The 21,727-nt window shown below is 48.2% G+C and overlaps 2 protein-coding genes across 2 annotated transcripts; both read right to left on the reverse strand.

Moving 5' to 3' along the window:
- Positions 1-870: 870 nt before the first annotated feature.
- On the reverse strand, positions 871-13,686 carry tmem245 (transmembrane protein 245). The gene is made up of 17 exons (XM_084442315.1): positions 13,052-13,686; positions 12,220-12,337; positions 11,288-11,383; positions 10,874-10,984; positions 10,224-10,412; positions 9,915-10,084; positions 7,130-7,234; positions 6,088-6,170; positions 5,906-5,996; positions 4,899-4,997; positions 4,615-4,749; positions 4,026-4,148; positions 3,416-3,561; positions 3,198-3,298; positions 2,890-3,064; positions 2,349-2,537; positions 871-2,148 (listed from the first exon to the last, which is right to left on the reverse strand). Exons 1-17 carry the CDS (start codon positions 13,649-13,651, stop codon positions 2,094-2,096), a joined length of 2,586 nt encoding a protein of 861 aa, XP_084298441.1. The 5' UTR covers positions 13,652-13,686; the 3' UTR covers positions 871-2,093.
- Positions 13,687-14,940: 1,254 nt separating this feature from the next.
- Positions 14,941-18,958, reverse strand: frrs1l (ferric-chelate reductase 1-like; the record flags this gene model as incomplete). Its single annotated transcript, XM_084441824.1, has 5 exons — positions 14,941-15,113; positions 15,443-15,689; positions 16,156-16,294; positions 16,559-16,643; positions 18,748-18,958. 5 exons carry the CDS (start codon positions 18,956-18,958, stop codon positions 14,941-14,943), a joined length of 855 nt encoding a protein of 284 aa, XP_084297950.1.
- Between the last annotated feature and the right edge of the window lie 2,769 nt (positions 18,959-21,727).

A 21,727-nucleotide genomic window follows, 5' to 3' on the forward strand; every position in this document is an offset into this window, starting at 1 on the left:
TCCATTTGTTAAAAATGACTGCAGGATTCTCTATTATGTGGAAAAACCTTTTGTGCCCTACAATCCTGTACGTTCGGTATCTCTCTCTACAAGTGTCCTTATGTCTCTTTAAAGTGGCATCTTCTCCTAAATAACACTGATACTCTGTGTTGGTTTGTCCCCTCTAATGCCTGTGAGCTCACTCGTGACCCCGACTCTGCCCACAGGCGTCTGTCCCTGTCTGAGGAAAACAGGAGCACCCTGGTGAAGCACCGAACCCGGATCTCCCCAGGAGGTTTGAGGAGCAGGAGCAGAGAGGTTCTGACTGGCCGTCGTTACTGGGAGGTGGAGTGGAGTGGCTGAGAGGCCGACGTAGGAGCGACTTACAGCAGCATCAGCAGGAAAGGCGGGGCTGACGAGTGTCTTCACTGCTCTGATGACCGCTGCACTGCCTGGCACAATAACTCCAGCACCTCCATACCTGTCCCCACCTCCCACTCCCACAGAGACAAATGTCTACAGAAAATCTTGACATGACAAAATAATTCACACTCTAAATGTATTTGTATTGTATTTACAAGTCAAATACGCGTCATGAGTCATGCCCCTTTCTATGATTACATTCTCTTACGGGTCTGTAAGGTGAAGACATGTCTATTTTTTGTATGGAAAATGGTTGTTTTATATGTTCGAAAATTATGTAATGGACTTAGAATGTAGTAGATGTTAAGATTTCATAAAATAAAACTTCAGATCTAACTGATTGTACTAGTAAGGGGTTATGTTGATTTGAACGGCTGATTTGTTATATGAGCTTCACAGAGAGACACACAATATTAGTAATGGTAATGTTTATTAGTGCATTTCCAGTAGAAAACACAGGAACAGTTATTACAGATTAATATTACATCAGTGTTATGATAGGTGATGATACCGTCCCAAACTATCCTCAAACTCAAACCTAACCCCTTCTCTCAGGATAAACCGCTAACTAACTCTCCCACCCCAGGCAGCTAATTCATGTCGTATCAGAAAGTGCTTCTGAGGTATTGAATGTGTAAGTGAATGTGATGAGTTCTTAGTACAAGTGCTCATGCCGTGCGTGTGTGTGTGTGTATGTGTAATGTTGAAGGCTTAGTGTAAGAACAAAGGTCAACTGGAGCTTAAAATGGTCCAACGTTAAAAAAACAACATTCATCTCAGGTAACAGAGGCCAAACTCCACACACAGGACATTCTGTCTCACTGCAAAAGTGCCTGCGAACAGTACTCACCACTATGCAAAGAGAATTGCCAAACATGACAGCATCAAACAACACGTACCACAGAGATACACAACCGATATTAATATTTATGATATTAAAATTAAACAGTAAACTTGTCAAAGAATTAAAGCAGCAGTAAAACAAAAGGTAACCGAGCCCTGGTCCTGGAGCGTTACAGAGTTGCACGCTTCTAATTATTCCAGCCCAACACAAGAGAATAGACTCAGCTAAGCAGGCTATTGGTGAACAGACCCGTGGATAAATCTAACTGAGCTGAAACACAATGTGCCCACTAGCTCTTTAAGGTCGAGGGTTGACATTTACATGAAATGGTGTTCCATTGATCCTCTGCTCCTAGCAACTATGTGCACCCAGTCTGAACTTTAACCTCCAGGGGGAGGGGCGATGGGTGGGGCTATACCCTCGCCTACAGTCTGCAGGTAGGTGTGGTGTGCACAGGGGAGTATGAGGAAGTTTTGTTTTTACATAAACAGCCCAAATATAGTGTCAAGATACGCGTGGTCAGGTTTCAACAGTAAAAACTCTGAGCCATCATCAATTTCATCATCGAATATGGCAAACTTTATGCCTAATTAGGCCTTTGACATAATGGACCACAGCTTTTGATCTGCCTGGTCACTATCACATATTTCTAGTCTTGTTCGAAGGGATGATGCCTCGTTCCAGCAGGCAGACGGCATCTTGGGTAACCTCGCCTTATGCCCCTGCACCTCCGGCAGGGCGACCCTGTAGCGCGGGGCGTCACAGCGAGGAGCTTCAGGGAGGGGAGTGCTTCTCCCAGGGAACGAGCCAATGGGAAACAGGGAGACAGGCCACAGAGACACACTCCTCACTCACTCGATCTCTCTCTCTTCAGCACGGACGGAGTGGAGTCTGGGAAGGGCCTGAGAGAGAGAGAGAGAGAGAGAGAGAGAGAGAGAGAGAGAAAGGACAGAGAACAATAAAGGTGTGAATAGAATGAGAAACAGACCTGGCTTCTTTTGAAATTAGTCAGGATCGCGGTAACAATCAAATATATCAGACTGTGTGATTAGGTGTGTGTGCGTGTGTGTGTGTGTGTGTGTGTGTGTGCGCGTGCGCATACTTGTGCAGAGGCCAGTTAGACTGGACAGGAGTTGGCTGTGCAGAGTTGGGACTCATGAGCATGGCACTGTAGATGTTGGAAGCTACCACCAGGATACACAGCAGGATGGGCCCGATGATGGCCCCCTCCAGTCCCAGGTAGTACGCTCCGCCCGCCACCGCGAGGCCTGTCAGGTAGGGGTGTCCACCGCTGAGAGAGGGGGGATAGAGACGTGTCAACAGTGAACACACATGCGCGTGCGCACACACTAGCATAAATACCCATTCAAAAAATCTCTCAAGCGCCCACATGTAACCCATGCGTCTCTGCTTCCCCTGGGGGTGGATTTGAACCCGGGTCTCCAGTGTCACAATTACCATTTCTACCAGCTGCGCCCATGAAAAGCCAGCTCTACATCGGTGCGGGTGGACGATATTTATACGGGGGGAGTGAGTTTAACCAACAACTCGCTACCTATTCAAGGACGCAGGAGGACTCCGTTTTACTCAGTTACACTCACACTCTCTCTCTCTCACACACACACACACACACACACTCTTACCCTGATATGTCTGAGTAGATGGCCGTGTCCACGAAGTAGGTTGGCAGCAGATGGCAGACCAGCAGCAGCAGGGCCCTCAGCCCCTCCCCCTGGACCAGCCACAGGTCACAGATGGCGGGCGCCGCCGCCCAGTAGGTCCCCAGGAACGGCACGGCCCCCAGGATGGCGGCCAGCGCTGCAGGGGGGAGAGAGGGGGGGTGAAAGGGGGGGCAGGGGACAGGGTGAGAGTAAGGGGGGGGGAGAGAGGGTGAGAATGTACAGTATTGGCAGTGACATGCACACACACACACGCGCACACACACACTTACCAGAGGGGATGAAGACTATGTTGATGCCAAACATGGTGTGTGTGAGCCAGGTGTAGAGACCGTAGAACCCCGCCATCTTCAGCGAGGCGTCAAACACGCCTCTAGAACAGATACACACAAGCAATGTTAATCATAATCATACCATCGTTATGATTCCTGGGATGCGTTAGAGTGTATGTGTGTACAGAATGTGCGTGTGTGTGTGTGTGTGCGTGTACCTGATGGCCTCCTCCACAGACTGGCCGATGATATTGGAGGAGGGTCCGGGCTGGGAGAGGGGGGTGAGGCTGATCACCCATTTGACAGGTTTGTAGTACTCTCCACTGGAGCTCAGTAGGTAGAACAGGGTGGTCAGGAAGATCACCTATACACACACACACACACACACACACACACACACACACAATGAGCTCACAAAGGAGACAGCAGGTATGGGGTGTGGGATGTGCCACGTTTCGCAGGTCTGCGTTTGAGTGTGTGTGTGTGTGTCTGTGCGTCTATGTGGAACTTAGTGAAAAATTAGACACACTCACTCACACACACAAGCACACCTTATCCTTGCAAAGACATAGTTAGGGAATCAGCCAATCAGATCGCTGGGATTTGCATATATCTTTAGCAAAGATAAGGTGTGCGTGTGTGTGTGTGTGTGAGTGCGTCTCATTTTTCACTAAGTTCCACATAGACGCACACACACACACACACACACACACTCACACGCAGACCTGCGAAACGTGGCACTTCCCACCCCCCATAAGCAGGCTGCAAAATAAAGGAGAATGCCTGTGTGTGTGTGTGTGTGTGTGTGTGTGTGTGTGTGTGTCTTACCAGGCTCAGGGCGAAGTTCAGCAGGGCCGTGCCACTGTGGAAGAGGACAGTGAACAGAGTGGTCGTCGTGGAGATGAGTAGCCCAAAGTTCCGACTCATCACTATCCACAGGGACTCCAATATCTAGACAAAAGAGAGAACACACACATTACACACAACACTCACTCACTCACTCACTCACTCACTCACTCTCTCACTCTCTCACTCTCTCACACACACACACACACACACACACACACACACACACACACGGTGGGGGGGGGGGGTGCTGTAGCTCAGGAGGCTCCTCCTGACGACGGAAGTGTCCTCGACACTGAACCCCAAATTGCTCCCAATGAGCAGACTAGCATCTTGCATGGCAGCTGTGTGTGTGTGTGAATGGGTGAATGAGGGGACTTCATTGTAAAGCCAGGCCTTCATTGTAAAGCGCTTTGGATAAAAGCGCTATATAATTGCAGTCCATTTACCATTTCACTCACACACACTCACACACACACACACACACACACACACACACACACACACACACACACACACACACACACACACACACACACACACACACACACACACACACACACACACTCACAGAGAGCAGGGTCTCGATGTTGTCCTTTATGAAGGAGGCGAGGTCCTGCCAGTCCAGGATGTCCCCCAGCCAGCTGTTCTGTCTCTGAGGTGGAAGCTTGAGGCCACGCCCTGGGCGTCCAGTGTAGGTCACATTCTAAAACAAACACACACGCGCACACACACAGGCGCACACACACACGTCAGTTTCACAGGATGTTTAAGCAGATAAGCAGATGAGAAAGAGTGGAGAGAGTGTGTGTGTGTGTGTGTGTGTGTGCACGTGTCTGTGTGTGTGTGTCTTACCTTGACAAACCAGGAGTGGTAGAGTCGGTCCCAGAGATCCAGAACCTGCTTCTCGATAACATCCGTGTGGTTCACCTTATCCCCCAACATCTTATGGAGCTACACACACACACACACACACGTCATTTAGCAGACGATTTTATCCAAATCGACTTACAATAATTGCATTTAACGTAGGAAGTCAGTGTGCTACTACTCGCCAGAACTCACAAGTGGATCTCCTTTCTAGACAAGTGACTAAGAGCATAATCTAGTGCTGAAGCCAAAGTGCAAGAGTAGCAAAATAAAAGTATACAGTAACAGGTGCTTAAGAGGATCCTGGTAGTATTTCTTGAAGAGGTGCATTTTGAGCCTGCGGCAAAAGATGGGCAGTGACTCTGTTGTCTGTCTTGACGTCAGTGGGCAGTTCATTCCACCACTGCAGGGCCAGGACAGAAAAGATCCGCTACTGTGTTGATTGACCGCAGGGGACTTAGAGTGACGGGGCAACCAGTTGCCCCGAGGTAGCAGAGCATAGTGGTCGGGAGGGATGTAGGGTTTGACCATGGCCTGGAGGTAGGAGGGAGCTGTTCCTTTTATCGCCCTGTAAGCGTGTACCAGGGTTTTAAACTGGATGCGAGCTGCTACAGGGAGCCAGTGTAGAGAACGGAGAAGGGAAGTTGTGTGGGAGAATTTGGGGTGGTTGAACACCAGGCGAGCAGCAGCTTTCTGCACAAGTTCTAGGGGTTTAATGGCTGACGCCGGGGCCCCAGCAAGGAGGGAGTTGCAGTAATCCAGGCGGGAGATGACCAGGGCCTGGATGAGCACCTGCGCCGTTTAGCAGGAATCTGCAAGAGCGTGTAACGAATGTGATATGTGTGGAGAACGACAGCTGGTCGTCCAGGGTCACACCCAGATTCCTCGCAGTCCGAGTTGGCGTCATCACTGTGTCGTCGACACATGCAAACACACACACACACGTAACTGACACCGACTGAAACCATGGAGCCAGCCTGGAAGGTCATCACCTTCAGAGTTATCCACTCTCTCCCATGCTGGTAGACGTTAGTGGCGGCCGAGTTCAGGGCTTTCTGGACCACACGCGCCTCCGGGAGCCAGCTGGGGGGAGAGGGGGGGACAGAGACATGTAGGTATGTACATGACCGCGTGTGTGTGTGTGTGTGTTGTCTGTGTGTGTGCGTGTGCATACTTGGCCCATTCCGGATGGTTGGACACCGTCTCGTTGATCAGGTTGCTGGTGACGTCGATGATATGAACACTTTCATGATGGACCTGGGAGCACATGACAGACAGGCAGCACTACAGTCAGTCAGGTTTATGTATAGCACACATTCATACAAGCAAACGTAAGAGTAAATCAGATAATATATGAATGAATATAAAATAATTTAAAAGAAACAGTACATTGTAAAAACAGACAATACATGGTTAAAGGGAAAGTTCAAAATCAAGAAGAGTAAAATATAATATAAATAAAGCTACATGATAAAAGTTAGATTAAAAAGTTAAGATCTCGCTTAAAAATGTCCGCAGTTTCCGCCATTCTTAGGTTTTCTGACAGAGGCTGGGGGCATAAAAACTGAAAGCTGCCTCCACATGTCTCTTGGTCTGGCATGTATTCAGGTGCATGACTATGGAGTGATTTATAAACTAATAAAATAATCTTAAAATCTATTCTAAAACTGACAGGTAAGCAGTGTAGTGATTTTAAGACTCGTGTGATGTGTGCTCTCCTTCTGGTCTTAGTGAGGACTCGTGCGGCGGCATTCTGTATCATTTGAAGTTGACTAATAGCTTTCTTTGGTATACCAGACAGGACAGTGCTACAGTAACCCAACCAGCTAGTAAGAAAAGCATGCAGTACTCTTTCAGAGTCAGCCTGAGAGAGGAAAGATTTCACCTTCGAAATGTTTCTCAAGTGATAAAAAGATACCCATGTCACATTCTTAATATATACCTCAAAATTAAGATGTTTAGTGTCAGTGTTTTTAAATTCCTAGTCTCTCCCTTTCAACTTTTTCACCCCTGTTTTGTCCTGGTTTAGCTGAACAAAGTTCTGTGACATCCATACATTTACAATATATCAGCAATACAGTCTACCAGACGGTCAACTGAGCTGTAATCATTGGGTGTCAGACATATAGAGCTGGTTGTCATCTGCATAGCATACAGTAGGAGTAGCATATACAGACTGGTCTACGGGGGGCACGGAGGGACACACAGCACGGTACCATGGCGGTGAGCAGCAGAGCCATGAGCAGGGTCCCAGTGACCAGGAGGAAGATGATGAAGATGCTGATGAGTTTATCCAGAGAGCGCTCCAACCACACGACCATCTACAGGGAGGGAGGGAGAGAGAGAGAGAGAGAGAGAGAGAGAGAGAGAGAGAGAGAGAGAGAGTGTGTGGCAGAAAAAAAAGAACCAGGGACAGAAGTAAGTACTGTAGGTGGTTCTAACTGGTCGTTGCTTGTGGACATGCATGTGTGGCTGGACACATGGAGGAGCCTGTGCCCCCGCCGCCCCCCAACTGAACCCTGGGAACCATTAGCCAGCACGGTAGCTGTGTGCGTGTGTGCGTGTGTGTGTGTTGTAGCCTATTCATCCAACTATACTATATTATATCTCTCACCTTCTCTGATGTGAGGAGAGCAGGAACCCAGGTTTCTCTATGTCCCCAACCACCACTATGTCACTTCATAACACCCTATGTGACATTCGTGTGTGTGTGTGTGTGTGATTAGGTCCCTGAGGGAGGGTGTGAGTGTTATTATCAGGTGACAGGGGCGTGTGATGAGGCTGTGTTAGTAGACGCCTCTCAACGCTCCCCTATACAGTAAGGCTGTGTCCCAACGCTGTGGCACAGCACTCTCTGACAGGACACCACAGCAGACTGGAGGAAACCCTCAAAGGATTGAGACACAGCCCTACGAAAGTCTACTCCCGCAGACAGAGGGACCTAGAGACCTAGGTGAGACAAAATACAGCAAAACCTTAACATCATCGGCCAATATCCCTAAATATGGGTCAACACCCCCCGGTTTCCTCTGGCCGGTGTGACTGGTCTGGTATATGACCAGTAACGAGCCAATCCCCGCCTCCTTTTCCCGCTATGGATCCACCCAATCACAAGAAGCGTAGTCCTGGACCCTCCCCCATCCCGGGGAGACCAGTGGCCGGCATTTCCCCCTGGACCTTCCTTCAGGGCGTCCGCAGAGTGCCTGACAACGTCCAGGGGGGGTCGACCAGCCCTCATCCACTGTGGGAGGGGAGACACTGCCCCCCCCACCCCACCCCCCTCCGACCAACTGCGCACAGGCTACGCCCTGCCATTCCTCCATGCAGCGCACACACACTCACAAGCCAACCAGCCAATCAGATCACGGAGGGGAAGGTACGGTGGGCTGAGGAGCCAATGAGCTCACCCCGCCGTAGCTTCGGCTCTACGGAAGCAGGAAGCGGGGGGGGGGGGGGAGGAAGTGAGGTCGGGGGTCAGGGAGGGGGGACAGGGAGAGGCAGGACGGCAGGGTGATAGTGGATGGAGACTGCGTCAGTCCAAGCTGCTACACTGCTGCACACACTCGCTCGTCTTTGTCTTTCAGTTCCTCGCGCGCATACACACACACACACACATACACAAACACACACACGCATACACACACACATACACACACACGCATACACACACACGCACGCACACGCACGCACACGCACACACACGCACACACACACACACACACGCACACGCACACACACACTGTTGTGATTTTTCGTTCTCTCAGCAATCCACTCTGCTAGATCATTACCTGCTGGTTAAGCCAATGCCAGAGCTTTGGGAGGAGACAAAGAGACATCGGGGATTATTATTTGACACACCTGTGCAGCATTCATCACATGGTACCCAAGCAACAGAAGCCCCACCTTGGATTGGGCACAGGCAGTAAGGGAGGGGGAGGGGCTCAGAGAGAGAACCGGGCAGACTGGCGCTGGTGGATGCAGGGAGCGTAGAATGTTTCAGCTGGATATCAAAAGGACGCAAATCGTTGTGCACAGGGGTGAAAATGAACTTTTTGGCTCACGGTGAGTCACCTGCCAAGGGGACTGTAGATGAAAAAATCTACCAGCCAAGTTTTTTTTTTTTTTCCAGATAGCTGAAAATCTAGTCGCCAATTGGAAATTTGACCTGCATTTGGCCGGTGGCAGGTGTTAATTTTCAGCCCTGTGCACGTCATTGTTACCGGATAACTCGACATATGCCTGGACCAGGTTATATACACACACACACACGCCAAAAAAGAAAGGAACAGTTCAGGAGTCGAGGTGGGGGCGGGGGGGTGGGGGGTGTAATATCAGTGACATCACCAGCTAGGAACACTTGGCTGCAGGATACATCATTGCTCAATTCGTCAGCTAAAGGGCCAATGATAAGAGAGAAGAGATCCAGAGGGCACTAGGACTCTGTGTGTCTCAGACTGGTCTCCATCACTCTCTGCTCACCTGAACTAAACCCCTCCTGAGACACTCTACCAGACACCTGTGTAGACCCTAATACCACGGGCATTTACCTCTGAAGTACCTCTGTTTTCACCTGCTGTAGACTTTTGCAACATTCTAGTGATACTGTCCTACGCTGCCAGAGGACCGGTGCAGACTCCTCTCATCAAGTCAATCTCGAGCTCCAGAACACAGCGATGTAGCAACAGCGCCCCCCAGGGGACAACAGAGGGACATTTCATTTCAAACCTTTATTTATACTCGTAAAGCACTGGTGTGGGAGTCACGGTCACGGGCGTGATAGTGGATGGTCCGGATCGCCGACCGCAGGGACTGTGTGACAGACCCTCCACAGCAACGATGGGGGACAACTGGACTGTAGGTCAGGTGTGACTAGCTACCAAATTGGGTGAAGAATGGGATAGAATCAGGGGGGGGGGGGTGTATGCGTGGGTGTCAAGAAAATGGGACTCAGGCGTGTCTGGGTGTGTTTTTCCAGAGGGGACTCAGACTGGGCAGTGTTACCTTGGTGTCAATGCGGAGCAGAAACTGGGCCAGGCCTTTGATTGGTCCAGGTAGGAAGGCGTCCTGTCGCTCACGACCAAACTTCTCTAGTACCTCCCACCATGACGTCAACGTCCGTTTGGCAAATCCTATCAGTCCAAAATGCACCACCAACTTCTTCACCACCCACACTATAACAAACACACACACACACACAAAACAGATTATATAACTTTTTATGCACTCCTGAGCTGTGTGGCTGAGCATGTGTGCGTGCGTGCGTGCGCGTGCGTGTGTGTGCATGTGTGCGTGTGTGTGTGAGAACATTACCGGCCACGGGAATGGATAGCAGCTGTAAGATCCACAGGTTGAGCCAGATCTGAACCAGCACTATGGCCCAGAACAGCAGAACGAAGTAGATGTCGCTGGCCCTGTGGGAGCTCCTCTCTCTGGAGAAGAGGCCGCCCAGCTCCGGACGGGACCGCCGCGAGAACATGGGGCTGTGGGAGGGGCGTGGGCCTGGGAGGACAGGGGGGAGAGGGAGAGACGGGCTCAGCTGTCACACTGGTCAGAGAGCCTCCGCGCATTCCCAGAGAGAGGAGTTAGAGGAAGGTGAAGGGAGGTGGAGGAGATAGGGGGAGGTGGAGAAGATAGAGGGAAGTGGAGGGAGGTGGAGGAGAGAGGGAGATAGAGGGAGGTGGAGGAGAGAGGGAGATAGAGGGAGGTGGAGGGAGGAGAGGGAGATAGAAGGAGGTGGGGGAGATAGACGGAGGTGGAGGAGAGAGTGAGATAGAGGGAGTTGGAGGGAGGTGTAGGAGAGAGGGAGATAGAGGGAGTTGGAGGAGATAGAGGGAGGTGGAGGAGAGAGGGAGATAGAGGGAGGTGGAGGGAGGAGAGGGAGATAGAAGGAGGTGGGGGAGATAGAGGGAGGTGGAGGAGAGAGGGAGGTGGAGAAGGTGGATGGAGGTTGCCTGTCTCACCTGAAGAGGGAGCCCTGCTGCTGGTCTCAGGGTTCATGGGGAGGTTGCTGCAGGAGATGGCCATGTAGATGGTGTTAGCAGCAAATGACAACACCTGCCCTGTCAACTCACCTAGCAGAGGGAGGGAGAAAGAGAAGAGAGGTCGGAGAAGGTCAACAAAAAAAAGGGAAATCCGGTTGAGATTATCATCTCTTTTTCGAAGGAGCCCTGGCCAAGACAGATGCAAAAGTTTCAAACAACATACATCAACAGTAATCAAATTTCAAACAACATAGCAACATAGCAAATAACACACAACAAAGTAGCAGTAATAAAATCAATACAGCATGATTTTGTATGATCATTCTGTTTCATTGTGGTCTGTGTGTGTGCGCGTGTGTGCGTGTGCGTGTGTGTGTGTGTGCGTAGTCTCACCTTTTCTGGGCATGGGTGTTTTTTCTTGTGAACCCACAATGAGAAGAGAGACCACAACCACGCATACAGGAACTCTCCATGAGCCAGTTAGAGACACTAAAGAGAAACAGAGGTTTGAAACAATTTTCGACAGTGAGGTGATAATGACAGTCAGCTGAGGGGTCATGTTTGGCAAGGAAACACACCATATAACGTTATACTCAAAAACTACAAAACTACAAACATGGTGTACTAGCTGGTAGCTTGTGGCTAACTCTAATCACCACCCTTTCTCCCCAGCACAGTATTTTAACACTTCAAGACACACGCTGCTATTAATACTGAATACTGCCTGGAAATGTACTAGTAAGAAGGTTAGGCGTAAATAAGCTTATAGCTTCAGCCTATGCCTTTTTGGCTTCGGTTATTTTATTATTGCTTTTCTATTGTTGTAAGACTGTATTGTTTATGTATGTATTGTTGGTCTGAAATAACTGAAACGAAATGAACTATCATTCATTCATTCGAAATACTCATCCCACAGTATGTGTGTGTGTGTGTGTGTGTGTGTGTGTGTGTGTGTGTGTGTGTGTGTATATATGTGTGTGTGGAGTGCTGAGAGCTCTGGACCTTTAGACCGGGCCTAATCTCAAGGAGAAACATGCTGTTTCTGTCACGTTTCAACTTTTACAGTAACACAGCGCTCAACCCACCCCAACTGCAGGGAGTGGCCTATACAGCTCCGGGGTACGTTGATACAGCAGAATTGCAACATTTGTTCCTTCAGTTCACTCTGTGAAGTAGAACAGGACGTCCCACTAGGGAAGGCCTGGCTCACTCTCGCCCTCGCTCTCCATAAGGAGTCCCTTCATCTGGCTCCCCTCCCGTTCCCTGGACTCCCCTTCCCCCTCTCTGCCCTCCCCTCCCCTCTCCTCTCCTCCCTCTGTACACACCGAGGAAGAAGAGCAGGATGCCCCATACAGGAACAGAGAGGGCCCTCAGGTAACCCTCAGTCCTGGGGCCCCACTTGAAGGCCACAGCCAACACATAGCCCACCACCACTGTCCACACCTGTAGAGAGAGAGAGGGAGGGAGCGAGGGAATGGATTGAGGGAGGGCAAATGGGGAGGGAGGGAGAGAGAGAGATTAAGAGAGAGAGAGAGAGAGAGAGAGAGAGAGAGAGAGAGAGAGGACAGGGTGTACGATGCGGTCGAGAAAAAAAAAAAAAAGGTTAGGAGGTTGGATATGTGATACAGAGCCTAACTGAAAAGCCTGTTGTAAAGACAAGTCAAACTAGACATTTCATCTCAAGTCGAAAGCAGCTGACACAAAGCTGGCTGCAGTAGAAAGGAGTCTATGTAATTAATACAGCTGGGTGATAAACAGAGGTTATTTTCAGCCCTATGGGTTGGGCTACTGTAGTTCTGCATTAGAGAAGTCTGTCTAAGATACAGAACACCTATCTGATTGCTAGCAGGAGAGTGTGACATTAAGCACTTGCACAGCTGCGTAAAAAGGGTAGACTTGGCTTATTTAATTTAGATTTGTAGGCTTTTTTTATTTTTCTAAGTAGTTTATTATTCACAAGGCCTATCAGTTTTAATGTTTAGCCTAGCAGCAGTATTCCCTGGCCACATTAGATGACTTGCCTATTCTTCATCCAGGCCTATATTTTCAACTGGATCGCTGAGCTGGACACAACTGACCCGCAGTATTGGGTGACACACAAGCCTTTGTTGTGGCAGGGGCGTGCCAATCCGCCCACTGACCCCCTCGGTCACTCACCCACACGCCGTAGAAGCAGTCGAGCACGCTCCCGATTATGTAACACGCGTGTCCGAGGACCACCTGCATGCCGATGACACTCCAGAACAGGTAGAGGAAATAGAGCAGGGGCGCGCCTGCCCCGATGACCAGCAGAACCACGAGCCTCTTCAGGACCAGCTCCCCTAACGCCTCCACCCCGTGGTTCACACACCACACCGGCACCAGCAGAGTCCCCACAACTATCGGCGTCCCGGTGTCTTGGAGGCCGTTGAGCCAGGAGCGGCCAATGCGCGCGAGGGAGTGCTTGAACGGGTGGAGGAAGGTCCCGCAGAGCACTGCCCAGAGCAGCGGGCGGAGGAAAGCCTCCAGGATAAAGTAGACTAGAACAGCTGCTCCGCAACAGATAGCCACGAAGATCATCGCCCCCGTGTTGTAGAAGGCCTGTTTGATGTTTTTGTCAAATTTTAGGGAAGAAGGCTGGGTTAGCAACTGGCTCACCATGCCCACCGCAGGCTGGACGCTCTCGGAGAAGGAGACGTAGTGCGGCCGGGCACGTTGAGGGCTCTCCGGGGGAGAGGCAGGGTTTGCCTCCTGCCCCGAATCCTCCTCGTCTGCCATCTTCACTCACTCGTCTCCCTACTGCCCACTTCTCCTTCGTGTTGATCCCACCATATGAGGAAAAAAAACAAATACTCACGTAGCGGTGACGTAACCCTCAGAGTGCGTGCTGGGTAGTGTAGTTTGTAACGATAACATTTGAAATACAGCAATGTTTACTCTACCCCAGGATAAAACAAAGACATCAGAATTTTCTAAAGTCAGTTTTATTGATAACAAACATTGGCATGGTGAATAACAATTTCAGTGGAAGTGGGAAGCATTTCCTTGTAACACAACTAGTTCTGTAGTAGATGGTTCCTGTCCCAATGCCAGAGAGCACTCAGTATTCAATAAAGTTCCCTGGAATGTTGTTGCGCTTGCTAGTGCATTTAATATACTATGAATCACACAGCGGTCCAGTGTTCACAACAACATTCCCCACTCTCCTAACACAAATACTCTTACACTCCTCAAACACAACCATGGTTAGTGTGGTATTCCCCAGACAAAAAGATCAAGTACGGCACAATCAAACAAAACAGGCTACTCATTGTGGCTCAGAATGGTGAAAACAGCTGTACTCTCTACTTGGGTGATATTGGCAAACAGAGCAGCAAAAAAACATGGCTATAAAAAGAGTAATTTGAGGCTTTTTAAAAACAATATTTCATATTAAATGAGCATGTCCAGAGCATGGCGGCCACAGGATGACTATGGTCTCCCCAGATCAGCAGTGCTGCAGTCAGAGTTCTGTCCTGTCCGATTCCTTCTACAAAGTAGTTTTCAGCACGGTAGGCTTGTCCTGTGCTGTCTCTCCCCAACTGAAGCTCCCGATTCAGAACCTCCAGTGTCTAGGCCTACTATACTTAGTTTGTGTAATGGTGTCCCACTAGGCAAGTGATTTGCTGCATGCGTTAGTATTCGAGTCGTGAGAGGAATAATACATACTTGCAAGTTAGTTGATACTTGTATTAGTAATACTTGTCGTTTCTAACATAAATACACAAAATCAAATACCTTGCTAAAACTATGTTATATTCTATCTACAGAGGCTAAAACAAGGCCGGATCAAGTTAGTTTGTTATTTTAACACTACAATTGTTTGCTCTCACAGATTCACAGTTTTTGTATTTTCAAAGTATTTGTAGTATACATAGGCTACACTGTATTTCTCTATGCTCTGAAATGTGTTTATGTATAAAGTGCATCCTGTATTTAGGATGAGAATGATAAACTCTTGTCTTATTGCTGTCTCTCCTCCGCTTGTCTCCTCGTCTCCTCTGGTCTCTTCTCCTCTGTGCTGGCCCTCAGGGCGTGCCCATCAACAGGTAAAAGGTGAGGGCCACGATGAGAAGCAGGCAGAAGGGGGACGAGAAGGTCTGGTAGGCTGTAGATGGCATGAAGATGTCCTCATACTTATAGATGCTAATCATGTGGTCGCTGACGGGAGGCGCGTCAATGTCATGCCTGGTGATGGAGCCTGTAGGAGAGGAGAGAAGGAGGAGAGAGGAGACGCCAGGACAGGAGAGGGGAAGAGAGGCAAGGAGATGAGAGGAGGAGAGAAGAGAGGCAAGGAGAGGAGAAGAGACGAGGAGAGGAGAGGAGAAGAGAGACAAGGAGAGGACAGGAGGAGAGAAGAGAGACAAGGAGCAGGTTGGAGAGATAGAGCAGAGAGGAAAGGAGAAGAGAGTTTATATGACTGATTCAAAGTTAGGCACACATTCGCACACAAACATTTTCTTTCTGTGTACACTCAAAGACACACACACACACAGACACACACTCACACACACACAAACACAAACTCACCTTGTATGGCGGGTCCCCAGGCGAACAGGTAGTACCACGACAGGTGTAGGTCCACCAACGTCTCCTCTCTGGGAACGTACAGCGGGCGTTTAAAACGGCAGGTCACCCGGTTGTTCTCGAAGACGCCCTCCTCGTCGCGCGCCGGGTTCCGCTTGATCTCCTTCGCCCACTGGCCCACGTTGTAGAAGTGATGGATACGCACTCGTCCATTGTCGTCATGGACACAGCCCATGACGTCATCTCCTCCCTGATAAGAAATAAGGGTGGGCGTCTGTTCATTCAGCCTTCAGGTAGGGTATGAAGAACCACACGGTGCATAGGCCATAGTGGCCATGTGCCCATACTAGGGATGAGACGGTATGGATTTTTGCATTACAGTATGGTACAGTATCTAGTTACACGGTACGGTTTACGGTATTTCACGGTATACGGCATTTCACCCCCGCAACACACATAAAAAAACAAGTATTTACTATGTATTATATATTAACAGCAAGCTTATATTAAATTCCAAAATTAACTGTTGCAAGCAACTTGAAATGTGAAGTTTCAGCAGCGCATTATTGTGTAATACCGTAAACGTAATACTGTAAACACATGGAATGTCACGGTTCTAATACCGTGGGCATTTTATACCACAGTTCACGGTTTTACGGTATACCGTCTCATCCCTAGTCCGTACGGCCAGTGGTGGCACGCCGACACCGACTCACCATCTTCTTGTCAGAGGAGAAGCCCACGGCCACCCAGCCGTCTGTGTCGGCGCTCATCTCGTATTCCACGTCAGTGCCGATCCTCCGGTAACTCAGGAAATAGTCACACGTCTCTGCATCACAACCAGGCTTCCCATACCTGCACACACACACACACACACACAAACACACACACACATCATAAGGTTTCCAAACATACAGTGGTGTAGTTAAAGTGGGTATATTGCAGGGCTGCATGTTCTACACACATCTGCCAGAGCCAAGTCAGACCAAAACATCTGAGAACATGGGCCTCGATGCATACAGCACAGCTGGGTCTGAGACTCGTTCACCACACACTACACATTAAAGACATACTGTACATACAGTACAAATACACACACACACCCTGGTATGTTCTAACCTGATGCAGCCCTTGGTCACTCCACAGTCGATGACTTTGATCTTGGCAAATGGATCCACCGGTGGAGCAGTGGGGAAGGGATACCCTGGAACACACCCAGACACTCATCTACAGTAGAATATTATACAGTATATCTACCCAGGCCTTCAACCTGGAACACACCCAGACACTCATCTACAGTAGAATATTATACAGTATATCTACCCAGGCCTTCAACCTGGAACACACCCAGACACTCATCTACAGTAGAATAATATATATATCTACCCAGGCCTTCAACCTGGAACACACTCAGAATAATATATACAGTATATATCTACCCAGGCCTTCAACCTGGAACACTCCCAGACACTCATCTACAGTAGAATAATATATATATATATATATATATATATATATATATATATATATATATATATCTACCCAGGCCTTCAACTTGAAACACACTCAGACACTCATCTACAGTAGAATAATAGATATATACCCAGGCCTTCAACCTGGAACACCCCCAGACATTCATCTAAGAACATTATTGGCCAATTTTGGTCCAGTCCTAAATTGGTTTAGGATCTATCTAACCGGTCGTGATTTCTTTGTTGCCCTCGGTGACCACAGCTCAAAAAAGATTCCTATTACCTGTGGGGTGCCTCAAGGATCCACCCTAGGACCTCTACTCTTCTGCCTGTACATGCTGTCCTTGGTAGTGTCTACCATAGCAGATGAAGCTCAACTCTATATTTCTGTAATACCCAGTAATTGCAGCTCGATTGACTGCCTTGTTAAGTGTATTACGGATATAAATGTATGGATGTCACATAATTGCAGGTCACAAGGTCCACCCCCCTACAGCCTCCACTGTTGTTCTCAGTTTGTTTTCTTTGAAAAACTGGAAATGCTTCGTTTTTTCTGCTCCGCTTAATATGTGACTGTGCTCCATTTTACATTTATGGTTCTTTGTCAAGATCAAACAGATTGAACCAATTGACCTTGTGACCTGCACCTGTGTGATCTGTCTTGAGTTCACAAACTTTAATAGTGCCCTCTATAGACTCATTTTATAGCCTACTCATTTATCTATGGAAAGGTAGCCTACATTCCCACCTATTAGATTAACGAGTGGGCTATAGAAAATATGTAGCCCACACAAGCTTCTCTCTTTTTTTTTTGCTTTTTTTTTTTTTTAAGACGTGGGCCCCTATGAACTGTTCAAAATATTAATGATTTTTTATGTTTGTGTAAGGAATCTCACCCTAAATTTATATCGGTGTCCCTGCAACAAGAAATGCAAAGGGCCCCCTGAGGTCTTGGGCCCCTGGGCCTGGACCCGATAGGACCGTTCGGTAATACAGTATGTCTTTGACCATGTAGGCAACTTCTCTGTAACACCGCACTCTACTGTTAGTCATGTCTCTCTTATGAAGTACTGTATTTAGCCCATGTTTACTGCTCTGTACAGTATATGCTCTTAGCCAATAGACAAACATTTTCCAGGAGCTTGCTTGACCGTCTCATTGAGAGAGGTCAGGGAGGAATTTTTACAGCTCACTTTTCTGGCCCCCGAGTGAAACTGAACTTTTCTGCCCCCCCCCCATTGCTCTCTGTAAAGCGCATTGTGTTGCCTCTGTGTATGAAATTCACTATATAAATAAAGTTTGATTTAATTATGCCCAGGCCTATTAAAATAACTATTTTGATATAATCGAGAAAGACATTCTATTTTGCGATTTTATCCAATTTTGTTTGGTTATCTGGGTACACAGTGCAGTGCAGACCCTGATAGAGAGAGAGAGTGTGTGTGTGAGTGTGTGTGTGTGTGTGTGTGTGTGTGTGTGTGTGTGTGTGTGTGTGTGTGTGTGTGTGAGAGAGAGAGAGAGAGAGAGAGAGAGAGAGAAAGAGAGAGAGAGAGAGAGGGGGGGGGGGGTAAATGAGGGAGAGCTCCAGCACGGCTAGGAGCTGGCCAAGGTGCTGAATCTGAATGCCTTCTCGTGTCGAGTGGTCAGTAGAGGCTAGGATTTACACACCAATTTAGGCCTATTCAGGGGCTAGCAAAACACGAATTGCCTAAAACAGAATGAATGAGCAAATGCGCCACTGACTACCAAAAACACACAATCAGCTGCCATAACTAGCAGTATCAACACCAGCACCTTACAGCAGACAGCACTGTGCCTGTCGCCTCCGTGGCTTACCATCGTCCGAGAGATATCTGGACTCCAGAAACTCGGAAGCAAAGGTGCTGTATGAGTCCTTGTGAGGCTCTTTGTGGCCCGGTTCTCCGTGGTCTCCATGGCTGGCCCGGAGTGCACCTTCATCGGTGGGGCTCGGCGCGACCCCCCACCAACAGCCGTGATTCAGATTCAGAAGCACAGTCAGCTGTAGAAGACTGCGTATGGAGATCATGGCCAAATGGACGAAAAGCCTAAACGATAGAGAAATCAGACGGAATCGCCATTGTTTTATTCGGGCATTTCTTAAAAGCGCATCTTTATTGAAGAGAGAATCGTCTCATCATGAAGTCATCTTTGCAGCGCAAACGTGTCGTAGCTTGCAATCCAACGGAAGAGTGACGGTAGGGGGTAGCCTAGTGCTGCTGTCCAACGGATGATGAGACGGTTAAACCAATCCGGAATTAGTGAGATTTGTAACCGAGTGTATCTATTTTCGCAATCCGTTAATCCTCGTGGGAATCGTTGGCTCAATGCTACACTGGCTCGAGTCTGCGATATTTAACAATATTCCGGGTAAAAAATGGTTTCGTCCAGTGCCTCTTCTCTCTCGTCCTCATCAGACAGTCGTTCACTGTATCGTCCAATGGGAAACCGCGACGTGTAGTGATCATGATCAATATATTGGACTTTGAATTCCCATCAAACTCAAACATGGCGCAAATTTGTCCCCGAATAAGAATATATTCAAGTTTGGATGATCATGTTAATGTTAATTGCCTCTTTAACTCCAGGGGGACAGAATAAACAGGGTAATTGACAGAATTTACAGAAAAACTGTAGAAAGTTACAAATATGGGGTAGGCTACGTAATGAGCGTAGTGAAGTCTGGCCTTGTCCTTCCCATAAGAGCATCCCTCAACAATAAATTGGTCCTTGGACCGTGGTGTGTGTGCAGGTCCCCACCAACAACTTGGGGTAGCCTACTGGGTTGGAGTGTTCAAACTGTGTGGTTCGCTTCCGACCTTATCAAAACATTACACACTTAGTAATGTAGTACCAAACCTACTCATCCACATCTATACATGGTTTTTATTTCAGGTACTGGTTATGCCTTTCACTGCCACTTGATGGTAGTATCGGTCTGTTGTTGTAATCCAGGATTCACTGACAGTAGAGTGTCCATAACGATGCTTGGTCAATTCGTTGGCCATAAACTATATCTATTTAACTATTTCATAATATTTCTTAGATGGTCTAGCAGATGACGGTCAGCTTCAGATTGTCTTCCAGTCCAACAGAACAAGTATCCAGGTGATGAAGGATCGTGACAACCTGTCAACCGGTGTTCTGTTGAAGGGGGTTTGAGAGGGTTTGCTCTGGGAGACAAACATCATCCCGGGGCAAGGCTATTGGGCTACTCCTAAACGCATTCGCGGTTCCTGTGTGAGAAAAGAGTGGACCAAGGTGGACATCAGAGTGACTGTGAAAGGTAAGAGTCATAGGCGCCAGCGGCTACCTGTAGGGGGTGCTGGTGTAACACGATCTGGACCACTGACAACAGCAGAATGCAGGAAGTAAACGGACAGGAACTGTCTCAGTTTCCCTCCAGACTGTTTGACCCAACCAACTATAACCCACCATATCAGATCACAAAGGTGTCTGCAGAATATCAACCTACACCTAAACTGTGTGTGTGTGTGTGTGTGTGTGTGTGTGTGTGTGTGTGTGTGTGTGTGTGTGTGTGTGTGTGTGTGTGTGCGTGTGTGTGTGTGTGTGTGTGTGTGTGTGTGTGTGCGCGTGTGTAGTCACTCACAAATCACCCTGATTCAATTTAAAGGGTGTTTACAAGGCCAAAGCAAAAAAAAAAAAAAATCACACACAAAAAATGAAGTAGGCCTACAATTAAAGACTTACTAAAATAAGAACAGAGTTCTTATTTTGTTCTCATTGTGTGTGTGTGTGTGTGTGTGTGTGTGTGTATGTGTGTGTGTGTGTGTGTTTGTGTGGGCACACACACAGATGAGTGAAAATAACTTAAATTAAATAGAACTATGAGGACATTGCCATTTTAAAATATAAATGTAAATATGAATAAGTGAGTGAAATAAGTGAATACGTAAATGTAACATTTACGGATGTATTTAAACAGTATCTGTTCTGTTTGTATGTACAGTACATGTATAGTGTGTCGATGTACAGAGATCTGTGTGGTTCAGATAGAGCAGGGATACACACACACTCTCTCTCTCTCTCTCTCTCTCTCTCTCTCTCTCTCCGTCCTACCCAATTACCACTCCATGCAGGGGGCAATGCATGCTGGGTAATGAGGGACTCTGGGCATACCGGTCTTATCTTAATAACCTTAAAGGGACGCTCATTAACGCATACTGCCGACACACACACACACACAGACACAGACACACACACACACACACACACACACAGACACACACACACACACACACACACACACACACACATTGCTGTCCCTTCACCACACATCACAGTGATAGTGTAGTCACATAGAGAGATAGTGACAGAGGGGGAATGAGAGAGGGAGTTACAGAGAGAGAGAGAATTATACAGGTAAGTTGATTGAAAAGTAGAGAGGGGAAGACGAGAGAGAAAGTGAGAGGGGAAGAGAGAGAGAAAGTGAGAGGGGAAGAGAGAGAGAAAGTGAGAGGGGAAGAGAGAGAAAGTGAGAGGGAAGGAGAGAATCTGCTAAATGTCAGCAGTGGGTCTCCTGGGTCTGAGAGACACATGAGTGACAGCAGAACAACGGCCTGCGGATCCATTCAGAAACACAGCCTCTGTGTGTGTGTGTGTGTGTGTGTGTGTGTGTGTGTGTGTGTGTGTGTGTGTGTGTGTGTGTGTGTGTGTGTGTGTGTGTATAAATGCACATGTGTGTGTGTCCGTGTGTGTGTGTGTATGTATAAATGCACATGTGTGTGTGTCCGTGTGTGTGTATACATGCATATGTGTGTGTGTGTGTGTGTGTGTG

This window comes from Borostomias antarcticus, assembly GCF_949987555.1.
Source record: "Borostomias antarcticus genome assembly, chromosome: 8".
Lineage (NCBI taxonomy): Eukaryota > Metazoa > Chordata > Actinopteri > Stomiiformes > Stomiidae > Borostomias > Borostomias antarcticus.

Excerpts from the sequence above, each read along its gene's own strand:
- tmem245 (XM_084442315.1), bottom strand. The coding sequence starts at position 13,651 with ATGGCAGACGAGGAGGATTCGGGGCAGGAGGCAAACCCTGCCTCTCCC. Across the intron at positions 11,384-12,219 it reads CATCCTGCTCTTCTTCCTCG|TGTCTCTAACTGGCTCATGG; the intron begins GTGTGTACAGAG and ends GTTTCTCTTTAG. Across the intron at positions 3,065-3,197 it reads CATAGTCTTCATCCCCTCTG|CGCTGGCCGCCATCCTGGGG; the intron begins GTAAGTGTGTGT and ends TCCCCCCTGCAG.